General features: G+C 40.3%; 1 protein-coding gene across 4 annotated transcripts; it reads right to left on the bottom strand.

Moving 5' to 3' along the window:
* Positions 1–3,318: 3,318 nt before the first annotated feature.
* Positions 3,319–21,141, bottom strand: LOC120053731 (DAZ-associated protein 1-like). Of its 4 annotated transcripts, none has more exons than XM_039000941.1 (13): positions 21,035–21,141; positions 19,768–19,808; positions 19,011–19,177; positions 18,434–18,499; positions 17,869–17,976; positions 17,517–17,565; positions 14,039–14,121; positions 9,713–9,860; positions 9,408–9,437; positions 8,691–8,843; positions 7,920–8,087; positions 5,595–5,687; positions 3,319–4,173 (listed from the first exon to the last, which is right to left on the bottom strand). In XM_039000941.1, exons 1-13 carry the CDS (start codon positions 21,064–21,066, stop codon positions 4,001–4,003), a joined length of 1,311 nt encoding a protein of 436 aa, XP_038856869.1. In that variant the 5' UTR covers positions 21,067–21,141; the 3' UTR covers positions 3,319–4,000. The 4 variants fall into 4 exon arrangements, with proteins under 4 accessions (XP_038856869.1, XP_038856870.1, XP_038856871.1 ...); XM_039000942.1 differs by having other exon boundaries at positions 17,869–17,973; XM_039000943.1 differs by lacking the exon at positions 5,595–5,687.
* Positions 21,142–23,017: the final 1,876 nt, after the last annotated feature.

Genomic DNA, 23,017 nt, shown 5'->3' with positions numbered 1-23,017 from the left:
TATGGCATCTTTTTGTCATTAACCACGTTTCCACTCAATTTTTATGCAAGAAAAGTCATACCGGGCTCCCGAATGGCGAAGCGGTCTAAGGCACTGCATCTCAGTGCTAGATGTGTCACTACAGACCCTGGTTCGATTCCAGGCTGTATCACAACCGGCCATGATTGGGAGTCCAAAATGGGTGGTCCTATAGGGTGGCACACAATTGGCCCAGCGTTAGGGTTTGGCCTGGGTAGGCCGTCATTGTAAATAAGAATTTGTTCTTAACTTACTTGCCTAGTTAAAGGTAAAATAATACTGTCATGACAGCTGTGATGGGAATAGGAAGTTTCGGTCAAATTTTATAAATGCCGACACATAATTTGTTCGTTTGACATGGTGGGATCTTTTTGTGTCGGTAATTAATTATATGAGAAATCTGCCTTTATGCGCAAATATTGACATAATAACCATCATATTGAAGTAAACTTGGAGTCACGTGATGGTATGGCGTGTGGCCTCCCACTGCGACTCTTGAAACCATGCCGTTTATTAGGCTGCAGATTAAATACAGTACATTGGGGTGGTGAACGTGCACGATGATGTGCTTGATGCTCATTTCCAATAAATATTGAGGTTCTTATTCTGGTGACATGATGATGGATGCTTGACTGCTTTTTGACAAATAAAAATATTCTCGCTCTTATCCATAATAATATCATCATGTAAACTAGCCTACCCGCACCGTATCTGCGAGCTGTTGGCTAGAGCGCACGTAAAACCAGAGTATGCACATTTGCTATTTAACGCAACCGTTTTTGTGGCAAAACTATCCGTAGAGGTGAAAATCAGATGCAAACAATTCACTTTAGATATTTATTCGGCACATGAACACGAAAAAGTACATTTTGGTTACACTATGTCATTCATCAAGCAATGATTTCTAATAGCAACAAAACAGTTTGTTGGGAACACCACTTTTTGTGGTGTTCCCACAGATTTTTGAATATTCGCATGAAAATCTTTCGCCAATTGGATGGAAACCTAGCTATTGTTACGAACTATCTGGCCACACAGAATCACAAGACCCAGACTTTTGACCCCTTGAAGCGTGCACATCTAAATTTATCCACCATCTTTGATAATATAGTCAATGAACAAAAATATAAACACAACACGTAAAGTGTTGGTCCCATGTCTCATGAGCTGAAATAAAAGATCCCAGAAATGTTCCATATTCTTATCTCAAATTGTGTGCACAAATTTGTTTACATCCCTGAGCATTTCTCCTTTGCCAAGATAATCCATCCACCTGACAGCTGTGGCATATCGAGAAGCTGATTAAACAGCATGATCATTACAGGTGCACCTTGTGCTGGAGATAATAAAAGGCCACTAAAATGTGCAGTTTTGTCACACAATGCCACAGATGTCTCAAGTTTTGAGGGACTGCAATTGGCATGCTGACTGCAGGAATGTCCACCAGAGTTGTTGCCAGAGAATTGAATGTTCATTTCTCAACCATAAGCCGCCTCCAAAGTCATTTTAGAGAATTTGGCAGTACGTACAACTGGCCTCACAACCGCAGACATGAACGGCGTCGTGTGGGCGAGCGGTTTGCGTTGTGAACAGAGTGCCCCATAGTAGTGGTGGGGTTATGGTATGGGCAGGCATAAGCTACAGACAATGAACAATGGCAATTTGAATGCAGAGATACCGTGACAAGATCCTGAGACCTATTGTTGTGCCATACATCCGCTGCCATCACCTCGTGTTTCAGCATGATAATTCACGTCACCATGTCGCAAGGATCTGTACACAATTCCTGGAAGCTAAAAATGGCCCAGTTCTTCCATGGCCTGCATACTCACAAGACATGCCATCGGTTGAGCATGTTTGGTATGCTCTGGATCGATGTGTACAACAGCATGTTCCAGTTCCCGCCAATATCCAGCAACTTCACACAGCCATTGAAGAGTGCGACAACATTCCACAATCAACACCCTGATTAACTATATGTGAAGATGTAGCGCTGCATGAGGCAAATGGTGGTCACAACAGATACTCACTGGTTTTCTGATCCACGCCCCTACTTTTTTTTAAAGGAAGCTGTGACCAACAGATGCATATTTGTATCCCCATGTGAAATCCATAGATTAGGGCCTAATGAATTTATTAAAATTGACTGATTTCCTTGTATGAACAGTAACTCAGTAAAATCTTTGAAATTGTTGCATGTATATTTTTCAGTATAGATTTTACAACCAAACCAAAAATTCCAAAGCTGGAACTAGAGCACCCTTGGGAAAACTGCCCTTTGAATTTCTAGAGAAAAAAAGTCACCCAAAAGTTGTGCCATGATAATGTAGTTAGGCTAATGATAGGTAAAATAATCTTTCATGATGGCTATTCCACGGTATAAGCATGAGACCAACTGGGTTTGAAAATGTGTCGTTTGCACAACGCAGAATTGTTAGCCCGCTGAGCTAAAGCCTATTGGCATTACCTTGGGAGAGAAAACCATTGACATGTTCAGTGTTTATATGTATGCAAATATATATTTTTGATAATCTAGGGGGGCCTACCTGATTGGGTGTGACAGAACATTCAGGTTTTAGTTGATATAGTAAGTGAAACGTGGTCCATTATTATAATTCCACTGTATTTAACCCTTGAAAATTTCCATGGATGTTTTTTGCCCAGACTGTGGCCCTGTCCAGAAACACAGCTCCTACCCCTTCATGATTCATGTAAATACAAAATAATTTGATAGGTGTAAGCAACATGGTATTCAATCCAAGCTGATACCAAACATACAGTACATTGTGATACTAGATAATTATTTTTAGCACTAGTACGCCATCTACTGATGATTGTCCAAATCATTCACTTCCACGGAGGACTCAGCAGTTTAAATGCATCATATTGTCAGGTTTTAGGAAAATGAGGCTATTATCTGGCCTAGTAAGTCATTTGTACAACTTTAACACCACACTATATGGTCTTTTATCTAATTTATTTTAATGGTTTTAGTCATTTTAGTGTAGTACAGGTACGGTAGTGCATGAGTAAGTAGCCTTGCACGAGCCTTGGCTTGTCCAAGTCGGAACAGCTCATAGGGCAAGAGCCTAAGTGCCAAGCAGAGACGCATCAGGTCCCATTTTTACAGTCTTCGGTATGACTTGGCCGGGGAACAAATTCACAAACTTCAAATCTCAGGGTAGCAACACTAACCCCAAGGCCACTGGGGTTAGAAGAATCCGGTAGTCTTAACCAATACCTAGTAGTTATACTCCAACGTATTTTGTGACATTTAAGTTGAAGCATTGATGGCCAAGATGCAGGACAGCAACAAGAGGCAGGATATCTTTTATTTGAAATAAGTTCCTTTTCTTTTTGCATAAGTGCAAAATGCACTCAAACAGCCACCTGAGGGAAGTCTACATCTTTAAATAAAAAAACAAGCAAAGTGTACATTTTTAGTACAAAATTGTCTTAAAAAATTGCACAGATTGTGTATAATATATATTCATATTTTCCATTTTAAACAAACTTTAAAATAAAGGCTCAGAAAGTAAACAAAATCCACCAAATGAAAAATAAAAACATTTTCCCTAGAATTTAAAGCTGAGGAAACTTGAGACCCTGTTTTCATTTCTGTATCCAGCATAAATATACATATCCTTATATATATATATATATATAATTTTTCCATTCTCTGTGCTATTGTTTGACCAGAAAATCAAAACTACTTTGCAATAGGTTAAGTCCTACTATAAAACATGGGGGGAGAAACAAAGGTTCTTTCATTTCAACAGGTTATGCAAAAGTCTTACATCAACATTTACATCAAGTGACATTGTAACAGAAGTAATTGGAATCCCTGGTTTTATGAGTTCACTTTTTCTCAAATTGTGTGTATTTGTGTTCCAAAAAACATCAATCCAGAAATCCAGTTTTGCTTATCACCAGAACACATTTCCCTGACTTTAGAACTGAGCGCTGTGGCGGTTGAAGACGCTCAGCGCCGGTATGGATGGAAGCCCGTTACGTTGTGATTCTGTACTCGAGCAAAAACGGCTGCGGTAGCCTGGGGTCCCACTGCCGGTTGTGCTGTTGGTGCCCCGTAAGAGGCAGTCTGCTGGCTGGGGTCTGCGAAAGTATGCCCAAACCCACTCAGGTCCTGACCATAACCTGTGAGGGTGGGTAGGTGGAGAACAGGGAAGAGAGGTTCATTATCAGGATCGTAAATGGTGCTAAGTGAAAGTCCCTTATTTGACCTATAATAAATACATTAATCATAGTTTCAGAGCCTTCTAATGTTCATGTTAAATATTGTATTCCTTCCTTCGTGAGCCTCCATGAACCTACATTCAGAGTTTGATTAGCCAATTAGGAATGAGCGCTTCCAGTGTAAATCAATTGACTTATAATTGAGGATTCAAAGATGTAATCTAAACTCTTGTGAAAGGCATAAACAAAAGGAAAACATTATAACAAATACTTAAATCAGTTTTCAGTCACACAAGCACACACACGTTTTTTTCCCCAGACACTGGATGGCACCATCTCCCTGCAATCCACTGTAGTCGGAGAAGCAGGGAACTGCATACATTCAGTGAAGACAGGTCTGAACAGTTCCAACTCATGTCGGACAGTACAGAGTAACGAAAAAATAAATGAAATGAAACAATAGAAATGGTAGAATACAAGGCTGGAAGAAAGAATTAAGAAGAGCTAATAGCAGAGGGGCTAATATGACCAGAGAAATCAAATATAATTGGGTATTCGTTCACCAGCCAAAAGTTTTTTTTTCTTCATACCCTTAGATTATCATTCTTTTAGCTGTCATAAGGAGATGGCATATGAAAAACAACAAGTGAATTGACTGCCATCACATTGAATAACAGCGCAAAATAACAGAGAGCAAGATAAAAAATAAACAATGTTGAACATAGTACACCACAAACGCATTTTGTCAATTAGATCATCCCCTTTATAACAGCAAAGCTATGCAGAGAGAGAGTGGACAAAGTGAGGATGCAGGTGTTGTTAGTATAACAAACTACAGCTACTATAGGAAATGAGATGTGTAACAGTTAGATTGAATATTCATACCTTGAGATATGGACAAAAATAACTCAACCTCAAGTCAATGAATACTGTAGCTGTATTTTAGTATACTCTAGAACAGTGGTATTCGAAGTCGGGGTCGTGGGGGAACAAAAGGTCATGTGTAGAGATTATTGTATGGGACAATATACAAATGTTTTTGAGAAGGAATTAGAAAATGTATTTATTGGTTTATTTTAATTTTGATAAGAGATGAAAATTAATGTAAGATTATTTGTTGATGTAAAATTTTAAAGTTAACAATTTTAAGGCTGTGTCATTAGATTTGGGGTGGGGTCCCTAGAAATTCTGGAGGGGAAAAAAATGGGGTGCCCGCTGAAAAAGTGTGACTACCACTGATCTAGGAGTATGTACTTTGTATGCACAAACATACCAAAGTACATGCAGGGCAAAAGTATGCAAGGGAACATTAAAGTTGCAGTTATATGTCTATGTACTGAACTGTACTTTTGGTGGTTGGAAAAGACGATGCTCACACCTACCTGCACTATTTTCTCCCTGCACATCCTGACCATTACTGTGAGAAGGACGCGTTGGTCCGTAGGAAGAGGGCTCCTGAGGGTAGTTACCCAAGCCTATCAGGGAGACGAGGAGACTAGGTTGACTGAACCCAGATAGAGAGTCTACTTTACTTTAAAATTGTCCCCTTCTTAGACCTGCCACCTGGGGCTTGGCTTAAATTAACACTATCTCTGACTGCTGTGAGACTCCTGCTAAAATCAGTGCACCCATCCTTATTACACACTCTCTGACTGCTGTTAGACTCCTGCTAAATCACATACATCTGGAATTAGAAACACATAGGGTAGATGGGCTACTTGCTAATGCCATTTGCTGCCTGTGGCTATGGTTACTGTACTAAATTATTCTAAAATCAGTCGGCTGACGCTAATGGTTAAGAGCAGGATGGGTATGCAAAGCACAAGCATGAAACACCGAACAAGATGGGAATCTCACACCTGACAGTTACAGGGAAATATACAATTTATATAGTCAAATATAAATTATGGTAGAATATAGATATACACACAGTGACCAGTTTATTAGGTACACCACCCCGTTCACGAAAATGGTTAGCTCCTACAGACAGTGAGTCATGTGGCAGTGGCTTGCTATATAAAGCAGGCAGACAGGCATCGAGGCATTCAGTTACTGTTCGATTGAACGTTAGAATGAGCAAAATGAGTGACCTAAGCGACTTTGGGCGTGGCATGATCATTGGTGCCAGTATCTCAGAAGCGGCCGCCCCCTATGGCTTTTCACGCACCACAGTATCTAAGGTATACCAAGAATAGTGCGACAAACAAGAACACATCCAGTGAGCGTCAGTCCTGTGGACGAAAACAGCTCCTCGATGAGAGGTCGAAGGAGAATGGCAAGAATCGTGCAAGCTAACAGGTGGGCCACAAACAGACAAATAATGGAACAGTACAACAGTTGTGTGCAGAAGGGCATCTCGGAACACACAACTTGTCAGTCCTTGTCACAGATGGGCTGTTGCAGCAGACGACCACACCGAGTTCCACTCATATCAGCTAAAAACAAGAAGAAGCGGCTCCAGTGGGCACCTGATCACCAACATCGGACAATTGAGGAGTGGAAAAAACATCGCCTGGTCCGACGAATGCCGGTTCCTGTTGCGCCATGCTGATGGCGGTCAGGATTTGGCGTAAGCAGCATGAGGCCATGGCCCCATAATGCCTGGTGTCAACGGTTCAGGCTGGTGGCGGTGGTGGTGTAATTTTGTGGGGAATGTTTCCTGACACACGTTAGGTCCCTTGTTACCAATTGAGCAACATTTGAACGCCACACCTTATAGGATCCATGCCCCAAATAATATGGCTGTTCTGGAGGCAAAGAGGGGACAGACCCAGTACTAGATGGATGTACCTAATAAACTGGCCACTGAGTGTATACTGTCTTGAAGAGCTATACACTAACAAAGCAATATATCCAAGTCTGTGTCTCCCCATTGTATTTAGTTTACGAAGGATAAATGCCAGTAGGAAATGAGGGAACACAGAATGAACTAACTAGGCTACATAAATTAACCTTCCAAAAAGCAAGGATTTACCAATGCATTTTGTTTAAAGAGGGAGAGACCTTGTGCAAAAGCCCCACAATTGATGACAATGCTGGATTTATTGGTACAATAAGTATAATTGGAGAGTAATTGGAAAAATCCTGATACATTTCATACTGATGTATTGCATTGAGTCTTCTCATAACAGCTGTAATCTGTTTGTAGGAAAATATTGGTTTCAGGACAATTACGCTCAAGAGAAAAATAACATGCAGGATCCATCGACACCATCTGCCAGGAGAGAAAAGCCAACCAAGTCAGTGACAAAAAGGGAACAGTTGGCCAAACTGCCTGTCACTTTTGCTAGTAAAATATCTACCTGGTTTATCTGCAGTTTGGTGGGCATTCAAACTCCTCTCAAAAACATTGAGGCAGGATGATCAAATTCAAACCTACCATGGGTTACCCATCCCCATTATTCCACAGCCCCACCTGGAAAAATGCTGAAAAAGGTGGCACTGAAGATTCCTGGGTATGGTGGGACTTCTATAGCATCTCCATGGCCTGGAGGGTATGTATGCAAGCGTGTGTATGCATGTGATGCCATTAAAGCTAAATTGTACCAAAAGGCAAGCTCCTGCTTGTTTGAGGGTTGCAGTAATGAGCTTTGGCAAGGGAGCGGTTGACCCAATAAAGCATCCAACATAATGGATCCATCCAGTATAGGCCATAATAACAGTAGAGTTGAGGGCGGGGCTGAGGACTGCATGGAGGCTCTACTTACCATACTGGCTGTAAGGGAAGTCCGGCTGTCCCGTGGATGCTTTGCTCATGTCCTGAGTAGGTGTGGTGGCTGGAGCAAACCCTAGCGGCCCTGTTCCTGGAGTCGTGGGCGGGGGCGGCACTCCTTGTGGTGCATACTGGTCACCATGAGGCGTGCCAAAACTGTACCCTAAACCAGTGCCAGATGGAAGAATCATTATAATGTTGTACATTCTGAACTATCAATGATAAAATGTTAATGTCTCATACAGGTTATAATAATCAAAAGAAACATAACATGATTATTGTTGTAGGAGATGCAACCCTAGGCAGTAGGGTTGGGCGATATTAGGATATTATCATATATTGGTAATATAAAGTAATATATTGTGAAGACTATATTAACGTTCTTGTGAAGACAACATTAAAATATATTTCAGAACCATAAACGTGTGTGTTACTGTTGGTGTTGCAGCACTGCTAGTGCTGCAGACCTGCTATCAATTTCTTCAAGACAAAGCTGGCGGTGAAAGTACAATGATTTTCCTCCATTTTCTGTTTTAGCTGACTTTCATCAATGCCTGTATATGAAACTCGCACGGACCTTTCAGAGATACTTAAGAGGTATTTGTAAATGTGTGTAGACGTTTTTAACAAAGCAAAACACTGCAATCATATTTTGGCCCATAATATTGTTAATCACAATATTTACGATATGAAAACAAAATAATGTACATAAATGTAAACACTTTATTTTTATTTTTTTAAATGACAATACAGCACAGCTACTGACCAAACTGAGGTGGTGTACTGTATCCCTGTTGAGCGTAGGCCTGAGGTGCCCCAAACCCCCCTGCCGGGGCCGCTGTGACGAGGAACGCGTTGAATGGCGAGGGGGGCTGTGCGGGAGCTCCACGACCCGCAGATAAAGGGGGCCCATATCCACCTGAGACAGAACACAACGTATAGTTACGTATATACATACACACACGATGACAGGTGTCTATTGCTACATGTTCAGTCTCAGATATACCCTAGATGAAACCGACCGTCAGTAGACACTGCATATTAGACAATATTTTCAACATGGGGAGAAGTGTCAAAAATAACAAAAATGCAACTTGTATATGAATGTGGTGCATTCTAGAACTCCAGCATTAAAGCTACAATAGCACTTGCTTGACCTAAGATACAGGAACACCGCTAGGATTGTTTGGGGGTTGGTTGTATGATACATGACAAGCGAGGGTGAAGGGAGGTAAGAATCATTAAGCCCATTATCTGTCTTGAGGGAAATGAGCAGTGACCTCAGCCATTACAGCTGACACCGTGATAACACTGGTGCTTAACAGACAATACCTAATTGGTCAATATGGAAAATACAAAGTGCAAGGCAATGTCTGTCACAATACTTTCTTGATAAGCTAACTGTCACAAGACAATTTACTATTTAAAACAGCAAGTTAGTGAGATGTCTGAAACGGTCAAGTGATTCAAGGACAAAACATACCCAAGGGCTGGCCTGTAGACACCCAAACTCCTTCAAAGAGAAAATAGTTGACAGTTTATTTATGCTGGCACAAAACCAATCTTGCAATATGTAATTGGTAACTACGGTACTGTTGTCAGTAAGTTGACCATTCCTCAAAGTTACATTTCAGTTTTACATTTTGACCCAGAAATACAATGTTAATGTTATAACATAAGGCATCAGACATTGTAACAGTTTCCAATGCTATCTTTCTTCTAGTTATAAAATAATGTCATGTTCCTGGTCTGAGAGATCGAGCCGTGCCTGGCTGGTCTCCCACTCACCCGGAGGCCCATAACTCTGCTGCCAGCCCTGGGCAGGCTGTGCCGACCAACCATTGGCTGCACTCAGGATGCCTCTGGGTCCCCATTGGTTAGGTCCAAGCTGGCCAGGAGCGTTGCTGTCCCGAGGTTCAGCCTTTTTCACTTCCACCTGGACAAAGGACAAGGAGGACACACATTGCAAGACCAGTAATTTATCTCCAAAATCCCTTCCTTATCTAAACTCACCCATTACTAATATTTATCTTTAACATATCAGCTTGAGAGGGTTTCTGTTTTACATCTTACCTGAGCCAACACTGCTGCCTAATACAGATAAAAAGTTGCTTAACAATATGTTTCTCAGGTATTTCAGTCACAATAAGGTTTAGATAAATCAATTGCATAAAAATTATTTAAAATGGTGCTAAAAACGTCATGAAAACTACAGTACAACTGGTCTACCTGAGAAACATAGAATTCCTATTTCCTGTTTTTTTATGCCCTTTAATTTTTATAAAAACATCTAATGGAAGGTCAAGACTTACCTTTCCCGGGCTAACGCTTAAATAATCTCAATTATGTTTAACTTTTCAGAGGGAAATGGATGTAGAAAGAAATGTGTATCATATCTATCAGAATAAGAGGTAAAACATGCAGACAATAGAAATGGATAGTCATAAGTCAATATAGAAATGAATCTTCATACCGTGTCAGATAATGGAGAAAATTGCAATGGTGCTTAATTGACTAATACCCATCTGATTTGCTCATCTCACACAGAATAGAAGCACCTGGTATTGGACTGGTCTAACATTCAATGAGGTTGAAAAGCCTGTTCTTTTAACATGCCAGATGGTTTGTGAGGCTACCAGCCATTATCTGCCCTAAAAAAAAAAATTGTAGTGTCACTTGCTGTAGCTAGCCAGCAACAGCAATACCAGCAGTTTACCAGAGCGAAAAATGGGTTTAAAACTAGGGGGGAGACTAGATAGAAATAGACTAGGCTCTATAGAGGTTGAGTTATTGGGGTCACCTTGCATGAGGAAAACAAATCGCAATTCTTCCCCTGCTTTAAGGTGGTGCTACTTTCTTTGGCTCCCCTCTTTCTTCTCTGTCGACCTAATTACAGGCACGTTTCCATGAGTGGCCCCCCCGCCTATAGCGCAGATACCTGGGTCCTCTCCCTCGGGCATCGCGGCTGGAGTGATGGATACAACGACTTCGGTACACTCCCCAACAGCAGACATGGGATTTGTGCCACAGTTTGATGTGCTCCACTTTCTAATTTTATAACTTTTATTCCCCAAAGGCCCAGCCTAAGGTAATGTCAACTCAAGAAAAATATCTCAAGTCGAGCCCCAATTCCTGCTGGAAATCAGGACAAAGTCAAGGAGAGTCGGTATGAGTACAGCAGAATGTAGGTAGGGTCTCATACATCAATTCTGAACAGACATGGCTTTAATTTGTACATTTAACGAGGTCAGAAAGGGTTAAACTATGAAACATTTGTAAATAAGTCAAAAATGTCCACGTGGACATTTAATGTTCTCTTCCAATAAAAGACGTTACGTATCCTCGCTTGGGGGGGGGTCGGAGTATTAAACGCAATTTTTTCCAAATGTTTAAAATTTATTTTGTCAAGATAATTACTGCTATAAGAGAGGATGTCTCAGAAGTAGCTAAGCTAAAGTGTTTTGTTAAAACTATAAATTATGAATAAATAAACTCTGCTGGTATCACAAAACTGTGGCTTTAGGCACCCAATTAGCTAAGAAATCTCCATTGGGAGAAAGTAGTGAATGAATAGGGGCTTCAACTAGCCCTTGAAAAAGACCCACCCATTTTGGTTGTCAGAATTGATCGACACAGTATGGAGATTCTTAAACTGAGGTCACTTAATTGAGGTTGTTTCACTTTTTAACAAGTTGAATAGGAAATATATCAAATAGCTCAAAAAGTAAGTGACCTGCCAACAAAATAAGAAAAAAAATAACTGAACAAGACCAATCCTTTAGGTGATTTCTTTGTGGTAAAATACACACTCATCTCCAGGGGTGAAAGTAAGCCGGTACGTCTTCCCGGCAAAAGAAAGTGGACTTACACAGTACCGGTAAAACATGAGCCTATCACAATAATTAAAACAAAATGTCAAGAAAACTGTAGGCTTTTACAACATTTATCATGACAGCCGGAAGAAAAATTAGCGAACGGACTTGAAAATGGGTGGTATACAGGCCTACGGGCCTACGATGCAAATGCGGTGGTTCAACGAGAACACTGACATTCCTATAAAGGCAGATGACTGGCTGAGACTGACACGTGCAGACAGCAGTAGACATCAATTCAGGCTACAAGTGTAGGCATAATGATAGCTGAATGTCATTACATTTTTGGTGTTTTAAAGGGATAGTTTGGCAATGTGGCCCTTTATCATCATCTTCCTTTTGGCTATGTGGCCCTTTATCATCATCTTTTTGGCAATGTGGCCCATATTATCATCATCATCTTCCTTTTGGCAATGTGGCCCATATCATCATCATCATCTTCCTTTTGGCAATGTGGCCCATATTATCATCATCATCTTCCTTTTGGCAATGTGGCCCATATTATCATCATCATCTTCCTTTTGGCAATGTGGCCCTTTATTATCATCATCATCTTCCTTTTGGCAATGTGGCCCTTTATCATCATCATCATCTTCCTTTTGGCAATGTGGCCCATATTATCATCATCATCTTCCTTTTGGCAATGTGGCCCATATTATCATCATCATCTTCCTTTTGGCAATGTGGCCCATATTATCATCATCATCTTCCTTTTGGCTATGTGGCCCTTTATCATCATCATCTTCCTTTTGGCTATGTGGGCCTTTATCAGCATCATCATCTTCCTTTTGGCAATGTGGCCCTTTATCATCTTCTTCCCGAGTCTGATGAACTTGTGGATATAAATGTTTATGTACGGTGGAGTTCAATATGATTGACACCCTTGATACAGATTAGCAATTATTATACTGAGCTATATTGTATTAAAAAATATATATATATTTTATACTAATACAATTGCCCAGAGAAATAGATTTAGTTGAACAAGTCACACTTTTTTTCCTCACAAAAAGGTTACGGTCAAAATATATGACACCCCTTTTTTCAATACCTCACCATGCGAGAATAACAGCAGAGTCAATTAACAATTTCTTCATGTGTGCTTGCGCTTAATGTCTTGCCAGAAGATCCACTTGCGGACAAGTTTCAGCCTCCTGGAAGAGGCAACCAAGTTTTTGGATAAAATGTCCGGGTACTGGGTAAAGTTCATGATGCCGTTGACCTTAACAAGGGCCCCAGGACCAGTGGAAGTAAAATTATCCTCGTAAGGTGAATTATTGAAAGGTATTGAAAACAGGGGTGTCAATTTTTACAAAAAAAATTTTTTTTTATGATTGTCAAACAAAATCTTTCTCTGAGCAACAATTAGCATAAAATCATTTTTTTTTGTATACAATAACTCAGTATTTTAATTATTTATTTTATACAGTCATTTTTGCTAATCTTTATCAAGGGTGTCAATAATTTCAGACTCCACTGTATCTGCGTCCAGTATGAAGGTAGAGATAGTTTCCCGAGCCAACACTAACTAGCATTAGCACAATGACTGGAAGTCTACAGGAACAGCTAGCATATGTTTGACAATCAGATTGAAAACATCATGACTGGTTGTGTTTATGCTACATGAAAAGGTAGCATAAATTTTGTAAAATTAGAGATCCTATTAAATTAATAGGGATTCTATTTATAATTCTATGATCAGGCCCTCGTAATCGCGTGCAAACATATGAGATCCCGTACCGGGAAGAAATAAAATCTACTTTCACCCCTGCTTATCTACCATTATATGCTCCAAAACTGGCAACTTGAATCTCCAATGCCAGAGTAAATATTGTATTTGAAATAAGACATGGAATACCTTTAACACCCTAAAGGAGAGGTCAAAATAAACAAAGCCTTGGGCGACTACAGGAGTTGTACATAATATTTCAGAGGGGAGACCAAGTCTTATTTGCAACAAGTACAAGGCTAACCAGGCCATTGAAAGGTTGCAGCCAAGAAAAAAAATTGTGCCCTGATCTTTAGGAAAATATTTGGAGTACCAAATTTCAGTAATCTTCAGCCGTGTCATTATCATATGAGGTTTACAGGAGCTTTAGGCATTCATGAAAGAGGAACCAACCTCATTGGTGGCCCCTGGAAATAAGAGCTGTAACTCCAAAGGTAACAGCGCCAAACAATGCTTCCCGTCGCCCAAGCCTCTGTTTGATCTTGAGGGTAAAATAAAACTACAACTACACACTTTTTTGCCCATGATGTCGTGAAAATGCATGTTGACAGCCTGGTCCACTGATTGTTCGGCCTCGAAAGTAATAAATCCAAAACCTAGCCAACGACCAAGAGTGAATCAAGGTAGCAGGGTGTTGTGACAACACAAGATGAAGAACAGTATTGGGGTCAGCAAGACAGGGATCCATCAAGATTGAGCTGGAGGCTCCTGGGGCTTGGATGCTGTCGCTGACTTGCAGCAATACACAAGTTGAAGTTTGGGGGCGGAGGCACTTTTATCATCCAATAAACTGTGCACCAATCCTCTCCATGCTAACTCTCGGGTTTCAGTATTTTAAAATATTTGTAAATACTTCTAACATAGCAAAGTAAATTTAAGTAACATTTGCTTGTACTGCATTCATGTATTATATAGGGGATTGAAAATGTAATTTATATACAACTGTAATATATTTACATGCAGTGCAGTCAGTGGAACTACCGAGGAATATAAAAACTATAGATTTCGAGACACATTTGAGTGGTCTCAAAGCATTCATTTCTATATTGGATTCCAATTTGACCTGTGCTATTGATGTGACTTCATGCCGTTTCATCCAAACCCCACCTTGATCTGCCCCTTGGTATATTTCTGTGCAGCACAAACTGGCAGCATCCAATGTTAATGCATAACAAAAAATGGAGAAACAGAAACTGTACAATGTCTAAAGATTTCTCCAAGCTTTCCTAAATTTGGTTTTATGTTTTGAGTCAGCCAGGATAAGCCTAAATGGAAAATTACAATATTACTTACAACAGCAACACAAAGATATAGGCCATTTTGTCTTCCGAATGTGTAAGTAACAACTATTGATGCTGTCAAGAGTTTACATGGGGGATAAACAAAGTTCCCTTCAAAACAAGGAGAAAAACCCCACTCTGTGAGGATTTAACACTTACTATATAAAACAAAAACAGTGAAATTAAGTAGCAAATCAACAAAGGCTTGATAAAGGATTGATGGTGAATCCTCTGGTAGCTTTACATTGAAATAGACAAAGTCTAACATAGACCCTAGGTTATTCTCACACCCTTTAAGCACAATGACTAGTCTCTTCATGATATGAAAAAGAGCTCTAGCTGAACTTATGGATATAAAGCACTGTAATTTAGCATAGCCATACCATCTTTGATTCAACTGTACATTTAGAAGGCAAACATTGGCAAAATGTCCTGGTTCTGATAAGGTCTATGGGGATTTCACATCCAAGGCTCTAAAAAACTTTTCAGAGTTTGCAGTTGCAAAAGCACACAACACTGAACCAGTTTCATTTTGATAAATGTATACCAGTGGCAGAATTGGGTTGTGAGAACATCTCCACTGAGGGGCCTAACCTGATTCCAATTCAATGTCCTTTGAGACAAAATAGATTTTGAAACCTCTAATATCATGTCAAGCCTTCCCAAGCCACCTGATCTACAACTAAAAATACCATCCATCGATGACCTGTCCTTATTCTAGATTCAAAACTTAGTTCAAGCATTTAGAGACATATTGGTAACATTCAAGTCGAACATTTGCTGCAAACTGAAAGCCGCAAACATTCCTAGAAAATAATACAAGTGTCAAAACATCCTAGGTCCTGCTCAGCGCAACAAAACTCAGTTCATATGATGAATCTAAACTTTGTATACACCCCAAATTGACAGCCTGCACATTCCATTTGGGGATTTTACATCTGGCCTGTACCTCTGTGATACCACTCAGTACACAATAACCTAAAGGAGAAAAGACAAATCTTAAGAGACACCATTAATCACATTCAAACCATTCACAAGAAGGAGAAGAGAGAAAGAAAAATAGAAAGGGCTTACTTACAAAAATACTTAACTTTCTACATACGGGAAAACACATAATATATATTTTTAGATATATCAGACATGTCTAAATTAAACAAAAGAAAACTTAGTTCAATGCCGGACTTTAAAAGTATTTTATTAAAAGAAAAGTCTGGATATTATCCTTGATTATCTTAGGGTTATTGCTGTGTATCATCGTGTAAATTCAGATGACAAACTATTCTGTTTGTCTCCCCAAAGAGATCAATGGATTCTGAAGGAGAAGAGGGGGGAATAAATTATGGAAGTCATTCATGACCACTGCATCATTGCTATGTAGGACAAGTGCAAAAGAAACAGCTCTGAGCAAACAGACCAAACTAATGTATATTTAAACTGTTCTGAGAGAACTGACCAGCCTAAACTACATCAACCCATGCTTGTCTTGTCATTCTAACTGTCAACTAATTTAAACAGATGGAACTGAGTAAGGCACAGGTGTCAAACTCATTCCACGGGGGGCCGAGTGTCTGCGGGTTTTCGCTCCTCCCTTGTACTTGATTGATGAATTAACATCACTAATTAGTTAGGAACTCCCCACACCTGGTTGTCTAGGGCTTTATTGAAAGGAAAAACCAAAAACCTGCAGACACTAGGCCCTCCGTGGAATGAGTTTGACACCCCTGGAGTAAGGACTTCCACTTAAAGCACGTTTCAAACTCATTCCACGGACGGCCGAGTGGCTGTGGGTTTTCGCAACACCCTTGTACTTAATTCATCAATCAAGGTTACTAATTAGTAAAGAACTCCCCTCACCTGGTTGTCTGTCTTAATTGACAGGAAAAAACAAAAACCTGCAGATACTCGGCCAGCCGTGGAATGAGTTGAACACCCCTGACTTAAAGGGATACTTTGGGATTTTGGCAATGCACCCTTTTATCTACTTCCCAGAGTCAGATTAACTTGTGGATACCATTTGTATGTCTCTGTGTCCGGTATGAAGGAAGTTAGAGGTAGTTTTGCAGAATCATCTGCATAATTGTCCTTGTTTTCTATCAATACACAGGTGAAGCTCTGTTATTTCAACATTTAAGTCAAACTAAACGAGGAATGTTAGCACTTACGTCAAAGAATATGAAAGTTTGAAATGAGACCCAAAATCTATTCACACATCCTGAATAACAAAAAACAATAACCTTCATCTCAATAAGCTTATTTCAAACTACATGTATTACTATAGCATGTTTACATGTTCCTAATTGAACTAAAACGTCTAGGGGCTACGTCTACACAGGCAGCCCAATTCTGATACTCTTTTGACCAATCAGATGGGCTCTTTAGCCAATAATAGGGCAAAAGATCAGAATTAGGCTACCTGTGTAAATGTAGTCTATACGCATCAGAAGCTGATTCTGTCACACAAAGTCAAGGGAAGATGTCTTAAATGAATGCCAACGTCATTCAACTTTCTCACCATGTAAACAGGTCTGCATGGGGAAAGTTCAATGGTTAAGGATGAAAAAGATGTTCCACCACAAGACACAGGGGATATAGTTATAATTGAGGGTGGGGTGGAGGGGGAATGAATGAGCTTATCCTATTTGGGTCAGAATAGTTTGTCATGAGATTTAGAGATGGGAGGTATGGAAGAGAAAAACGAGATCAGCTTTTACCTCGGGGCCTCTGTTTCTCCGCGTCATAGATCATTACCACCTCTGTGACCTTGGATTACACAAAGGAGAACATGGGCTGCATTAGGATTCAGACCACTAGTATTGCCATAGCATGCATCTCTCAGTTGGAACCATAGAATTAGGAATTAGAATACTAATTTAATAGGATCTCTATGGTTTGAACACTGACACGTTCTACATCCTCAAATTGATGGCATTTTAACAGAAAAATATATTTTTCCTGTGGTCTTCCAAGAAGCAGTTCCTGTATTGGATCCTGGTAACTGTTTTAGGTATAAAACAAATATATAAAGCTATACAATACAGTATACAGCATCTTAACAAGACTCACCACTCCAAATCTATTGAAATATTCCCGGAGTTCTGGTTCACCACAGTTATGGGGGATTCCACCGACAAATATCTTCTTTGATTTATTGCTGTCAGCTTTGCTGCCCTTCTGAAACAAAGAATGGGGTCTCAAAGCCAGATCGAGAATCACACTGAAGACGAGGCAATTCACCATCATCTAGCTAGACAGTCGAGAATAAATTAGCTTCTCTCTCCTTTTGCCCTGAGGTATAAATGTCACGTCGATGCAAACACTAGTCCACACAGATCAGGGTGCACTAGTGCCTTCGCTTCAGCATTACTGAGACAAGCTATTTCAGGATTGCAGCGTAATTCATTTTTACAGAATCACTTAGTCTAACAATTACATTTTAAGCTCTTTAGCAGAAGTCATGTTAACAGCAATAAGCCTCAGTGTGACAGACGCGATTTCTAGAGGCATATAGGACCCAGCTTATCAAAGGACAAAAAGGATCCAATTCAATCCATTCTACCCAGGCGTGGTGCCCTATTTCTATAGAGGACATACAGTACCTAGCCTCCACGAAATGAAATACGCTCCTTACCCAGCCGTCCTTGGTTCGTACTTTTTCAGGTTGCATTCCTCTGGGAGTACATGGCTTGGGGTCAATCTAAAGGCAAAGGATGAAATCTCAGCCTTCAATGAAAAAGCACCTTCAAATGTTCCCTACAATTTATCAGGTGAATTATCCTACTCAATAAGGCCACATATAAATGGAATAAATTAAATATGTGCAATACAATTAACTTGTAAATCACAATTTAAAATAAATCAATTTAATTGCAAGAAAATAACCTTCATTATAGAAAAATGGCCATGTTCATATTGCTGCATATAAAACGCACTGTCTGCAGTTAATTATCTGTTACATGTTGTTAAGCATCTGAACAGGCAACATTCAGCCTGCTTTACATATAGCTCATCAGAACAGTCCAGGGATGTCCTTCAGAGAGCCAGTCTTTTGTTTTCTGAAGATGCCAGTGTGCGCTATGGGTTCACTATTACTTCATTAGCTCTGTGTAATACTTTACTGAAAAAAGTCCCCATTCCCATTCAGTGCTTAATCCTTATCTCACACTTTACAAAAGGCATCATCGGAAAGACACGTATTTCACACTCACATTTCTGCCATCGAGATTATGGGGTTTGGTCTCCAGTACAGTCCGGACACAGTTGGGGTCTTTGAATTTGACAAAACCAAAGCCCCGCGACTGATTTGTGGTTTTGTCCTTCATGATGACACAATCAACTACTTCCCCATACTGCGAGAAATAGTTTCTCAAAGTTTCTGATAGAAAAGAGGACATTGACATGAGTCGGACGATGCCGTTACAGAATCCTTCAGGGATATATACATAGCCTAGTGTCCTGACATTATGGGTAATGTGTTTAAAAGTTCACTGGATGCAAAGCATGAATAATACATTTACATTACAGGCATGTATCTTTGGAGGCAGGGCATAGAGATTTCAACAAATAAGAGTCATATCATTCACATTGAAAGCCCCCCCCCCCCACAAGGTAATCCCAAGGAAGGACACACAGAAATACATAGTACTGTGGCTACTGCTCATAACTTCAGAAAACACTGTCAGAGTGAAGAGTGTGGCGCAAAGACACACACTGTCTAATCAAGCATGATACAGAGAAGGGCTCTGAAAGCCTGTGGCTGAAGACAAACTCATGTAAAGCTACTAGGTCTGAGCAATTATGAGAAAAGCCTGCATGTGTGGTTTAACTGCAATACATGATAACATGCAACCCTTTGGGTACTCCAGAACAACATTTCCATGCAGACACTTTCATGTTCAAGCACAACACTATCTGCATTGCAATACACCTAATATTGACAGGTTGGTAAGTAGACAGCTGACTCACCCTGTGTTGTACTCCAGTCCAAGCCACCCACAAACAGTTTCCTATAAAATTAAGAAAAAAGCCATCCTTTGAGGACACTTGAAATGGTCCATCAGTCCTTGGACACAATAAACCATTCTCAAATGGTTTGTGGCGTTAATGTGTGACTATTAGTTAAGTGACTGTGCCACACAGCTATACTTTTTATGCAACCTTACAATAGCTTGAGTTGTATTTGAGCGGGTGTTTCTGTAGGTAGCTGATGATTCGTATCAACACAAAACGTCCTATTAAAAGGCTGGAATATAGAGGGTGACTTGTTTAGCCCCGACAATACTTCAGGTCATTTTTTGTTTTATTCCTCCTGCGACGTATCCAGGGCAGGCTAAAATAAACCAGGCAAGAGAGACGTTAGCTAGCTAGCTAAAATACATGATCCCTGCTGGATCTTGAAAATAGCGTTAACTGCACATCGATCTAGGCTAGCTAATGTTAGCTACATATTTGACATTATACTCTTATCATCTGTATGCCGACATTCAAAACTAGGCAAGTTACCATAGCCTCAACTATAATTTCGTATGGATAATTTAGATAGATCAAACCAACATTATCCAAATCCTCTCAATCCAATGCCCTGAAAGAGTCCTCTATCAAGTTCATCAAGTGAGTAACAGCGCAATAAAACTCGCGCCAGCAACCAGCTACAATTGAAGACGTTAGCTAGCTAACGTTAGCTAGTTGTCTCTAATATTTTTTGGGGAAAATCTGTTAATCTGTCAACTTCAATCAAACTTCTACCATCACACTCAAAATAAATTGGCAACAACTAACGTAAACATGAAGATAGCAAAGCTTCGACCCCTGATGGTGCGGTGCCCACATTTTTACCACACAATAGCTAACGTTAGCTAAATATAGTAGCTTGCTAGTTAGCCGCTAACATTGTAGCTGCTGACTCGTTTCAGTTTCTATTTAGCTAGGTGGCTTGTTAGCTAAATAGTTGAGTTGTTCAATGAATTATTCAATGACAACTTGAAAAGTAATGTTTAAATGGTATCTAAACCAATGTCATGCGTTTCCAAACGATTAGCTAGTAGTAGCTAGGCTAAAGTCAACTAACGTTCGCTTACTATCTAGCTAGCTACCAGTACATATACTTAACAAAATGCTAGCTGAGTAAAAGTGGTGATGCGGGTGAGATCTACCACAGTAATAATTGATTCAAGTTCAAATGTATATAGCTATTTAACTAATTGTCATTAATTATATGGAGATCACATCTTACCCAACTTCATCTCCGGCTAAGTTGCTGTTCATTTCTAGGCTAGTGTGCAGGGAACTGGTGTGCTGTCACCTGTTCGGTGTATTGCTTCAGTAGCTACTACCGCCCCTCTACTGTAGCTACTGTACTGATACCAGAGGAAGGTCACTCTGCTTTTGGTTCAAACTGAATCTGCGCAATGACGACATGTTTGCCACGGGGCCACCTGCAAGGGGTAAAAAAAAGAAACGAACAGTTCTGGGATATGTAGTTGAAATTCAAGATGTAGTCTCTTCATTTACAAATTAGATCAGAAAATAAAATAATACTGACCTGCACAGGCACATAGACTGAGTGCATGCCCTTGACCATGGACCAAGGAGATAGAATGGGTGACTTTGTAAGCCTACTAGCCTGCACAAAATAAGCAGCCTGGTTGATTTTGTTCCAGTAGGTCAGGAGCTACATTTTTCACAAGGATCCCTTTAGCAATAGTTTATAGCTTATGTTTTCTTCACAAGGACCCTTTAACAATAGTTTATAGCTTATGTTTTCTATGAGTGCAGATTATTGTGTAGTAGGCCTAGATCTACATCAATCAGGGGTGCAGATTTAGTTGATCAAGTCTTGACTCTCCAAGATGACAATCTTGTATCACACTCAGTATCCTTTCATTGCTCTTTGATCTGATTGACAATGACAGCATTATCATCAAAGAGTTCACTGCCACTTGCAACCATTGCTACACAGGTGACTGATTATACCTCTGACCTATTACAGTGGTCAACGTGGTCTTGCACTTTGACGCGCATTCATGGATTTACCTGAGAGGACAGCAGTGGAGGCCATGCAGTGACTTGGCTCTGAAGGGTTGACATAATGATATACATTGAACAAAAATATAAACGCAACATACAACAATTTCTAAGATTTGACTGAGTTACAGTTCATATAAGGAAATAAGTCAATTGAAATAAATTCATTCGGCCCTAATCTATGGATTTCACATGACTGGGAATACAAATATTTGTTGGTCAAAGATACACTACATGGTCAAAAGCATATAGACACAATTAGTGGATTCGGCTATTTCAGCCACACTCATTGCTGAGAAGTGTATAAAATCGAGCACACAGCCATGCAATCTCTATAGACAAACATTGTCAGTAGAATGGCCCGTACTACAGTGGCTTTAAGCATGGCATCGTCATTTTTATTTTGTATTTTTATTTAACCATTATTTAACTAAGCGTGGCACCGTCATAGGATGCCACCTTTCCAACAAATTAGTTCGTCAAATTTCTGCCCTGCTGTTATTGCGAAGTGGAAATGTCTAGAATAGAATAAAACTAGGAGCAACAACGGCTCAGCCGCTGAAGTAGTAGGCAACACAAGCTCACAGAACGTGACCACCGAGTGCTGAAGTGCGTAGCGCATAAAAATCGCCGTAATTGGACTCTGGAGCAGTGGAAACATGTTCTCTGGAGTGAGGAATCAGGCTTCACCATCCGGTAGTCCGACAGACAAATCAGGGTTTGGCGGATGCCAGGAGAACGCTACTTGCCCAAATGCATAGTGCCAACTGTAAAGTTTGGTGGAGGAGGAATAATGGTCTTGGGCTGTTTTTCATAGTTCGGGCTAGGTTCCTTAGTTCCAGTGAAGGGAAATCTTAACGGTAAAGCATACAATGACATTCCAGACGATTCTATGCTTCCAACTATGTGGCAACAGTTTGGGGAAGGCCCTTCCTGTTTCAGCATGAGGTCCATACAGAAATGGTTTGTTGAGATCGGTGTGGAAGAAATTGACTGGCCTGCACAGAGCCCTGACCTCAACCCCATTGAACACCTTTGGGATGAATTGGGACACAGACTGTGAGCCAGGCCTAATCGCACAACGTCAGTGCCTGACCTCACTAATGCTCTTGTGGCTGAATGGAAGCATGTCCCCGCACAAGGAGTCACTAGAGCGCGATGGAACAAGGACATCCCGGCCGGCCAAACCCTC

Source organism: Salvelinus namaycush, chromosome 9 (assembly GCF_016432855.1).
Source record: "Salvelinus namaycush isolate Seneca chromosome 9, SaNama_1.0, whole genome shotgun sequence".
Classification (NCBI taxonomy): domain Eukaryota; kingdom Metazoa; phylum Chordata; class Actinopteri; order Salmoniformes; family Salmonidae; genus Salvelinus; species Salvelinus namaycush.
Note: the sequence above shows the minus strand (reverse complement) of the source record. Positions and strands in the feature narration are given on the sequence as shown.